General features: G+C 38.6%; 1 protein-coding gene across 1 annotated transcript; it reads right to left on the bottom strand.

The window, feature by feature from the left end:
- Positions 1-293: 293 nt before the first annotated feature.
- Positions 294-1,482, bottom strand: LOC103955291 (PLASMODESMATA CALLOSE-BINDING PROTEIN 3-like). The gene is made up of 2 exons (XM_018649425.2): positions 871-1,482; positions 294-680 (listed from the first exon to the last, which is right to left on the bottom strand). The coding sequence occupies exons 1-2, from the start codon at positions 1,163-1,165 to the stop codon at positions 598-600; spliced, it is 378 nt and encodes a 125-aa protein (XP_018504941.2). The 5' UTR covers positions 1,166-1,482; the 3' UTR covers positions 294-597.
- Positions 1,483-1,703: the final 221 nt, after the last annotated feature.

Below are 1,703 nucleotides of genomic sequence, written 5' to 3'. Positions count from 1 at the left end.
CATGCACCCAGAAAAATAATTTAAACAAAAAATCAACAAATAGAGTTATAATACACAATTGTGTTTAGAAGAGAGAAAAATTGTGAAACGACTAACAGCAATAAATTTATCGTTAAAAACGGACGATAAGTGTCAGTAACAACATCCCATGCAGAAAGCGACGTGTCAATCGTCCATAAGAAGTTTCACCCGAAAGACACAAAGTTTCTATTTTATGTTGTTTCTCTTTTGTCAGGATTCCTTCAGTACAAAGAATTACAGCAACCAAAGAGAAGAGAATGGTTTTCTACAAAGTGTTTTTCTTCTCAATATTCATCATATAAAGCCATGTCTTTATTTTCTAATCTCCTAAAATTTCTAACGAAGAAAAAGAGAAAGATCCAATTGCGTGAACATGAAGAAACTTAATTTCAATCACCATATCAAATTATCAAAACATTCAATGAAGAAATGTACTCAAACTAAACTAGAAATTCATACATTACATTGGTTTATGAGATTCAATTGTTAATATACAGCTAGATTGTAACGTTTAGATTAAAACACATAAATTTAGTCATCCACTGAAATAGTGCATCCTAGGAATAAAATCTAAGACTATATTTTTTGGTAAAAGAAATTAAAAGAAGGGGCAAGAGCAACATACCTTGTAGAAGATGGGTACACGCAAGATCCATAACCTATACAAAGAAAATTAACAATAATAAACAAATTAGTCCCCATCACTTAACCAAAAAAAAAAAACCAAAAAACAATTATTAAAAATAAAATGATGGGTTTTTTTTCTACAAAATAAAGAAAAAAAAATATTTTTCTTATTGTTTTTCTGGGTGGGGGCTTGAAAAAAGAAGAGAGAAATGAATGACACACTGGGGTCTGTTTGGGCAATGGTGGCAGTGCCGGAGAAGCCGCAAGAACCAGGGGCCTTAGCCTGGCGCTGGTAATAACTGTCGAAGGCATAAGAGGCATGAGCTTGGATGGTGTTTGGGAGATAACATAGTCCGTCGGATTGGATTGGAGAACAGTCCGCTCCAGCTCCGCATGCATAGTCCAAGGCTGTCTGAAGAGCCTGTGTGCTCGCATCACTCCTAGCCACACACCATGTTGTGCTGGAAGACGTCGGAGAATTTGCTCCGTCCACCGCCAGAATTCCAAGCATATCCATCACTATGACAATGGGTGTGAGGAGAAGAGAGAGGAGATTAATGGGTGCTGGTTGGAGAGTGAGAGTGGAGCCATGGAAAGAAAGAAAGAAAAGTTATGGACTTATAGCTAGGGTGGTCAGAGATATAGCAGCTGCTAAACTAAGTTGGTAAAGGGAGAGAGAGAGCTTTTGCTGTTTTTATCTTTGCTATTTTGGTGCCTGGTGGTGCTTTTCTTTTTCTTTTTCTCTTATTTACTATTTAAATTGATGGCTATCTTTAAGACTAACCTTAACTCTTGGAATAAGTCTCAAAATTTAGCTTTTATTCCCCCATTTCGTTCCAACCCTTGGGCCAAATTCGGATTATGGGTTAGAACTGGAAATTGGGCCAAATACAGACCAAAAAATCAGACTGGGTTAGTGGAGGGCCCGCCACATGTGCGGTGACAAGCCCCGATTTTTCCCATCGCGCAGCACTAGACGTGCCACACCAATCGGCGGGTACCACACACGTGGGTCTGTTGGCCTTAGCCCAACGGCTACTTTTGTCATCTGATGG

This window comes from the organism of the source record quoted next, unplaced genomic scaffold, assembly GCF_019419815.1.
Source record: "Pyrus x bretschneideri cultivar Hongxiangsu unplaced genomic scaffold, Pyrus_bretschneideri_v1 Contig65, whole genome shotgun sequence".
NCBI classification, from domain to species: domain Eukaryota; kingdom Viridiplantae; phylum Streptophyta; class Magnoliopsida; order Rosales; family Rosaceae; genus Pyrus; species Pyrus x bretschneideri.
The sequence above is the reverse complement of the archived record's forward strand: the minus strand, read 5'-3'. Positions and strand labels throughout refer to the sequence as shown.

Excerpts from the sequence above, each read along its gene's own strand:
- LOC103955291 (XM_018649425.2), bottom strand. The coding sequence starts at position 1,165 with ATGGATATGCTTGGAATTCTGGCGGTGGACGGAGCAAATTCTCCGACG. Across the intron at positions 681-870 it reads CATTGCCCAAACAGACCCCA|GTTATGGATCTTGCGTGTAC; the intron begins GTGTGTCATTCA and ends TTCTTTGTATAG.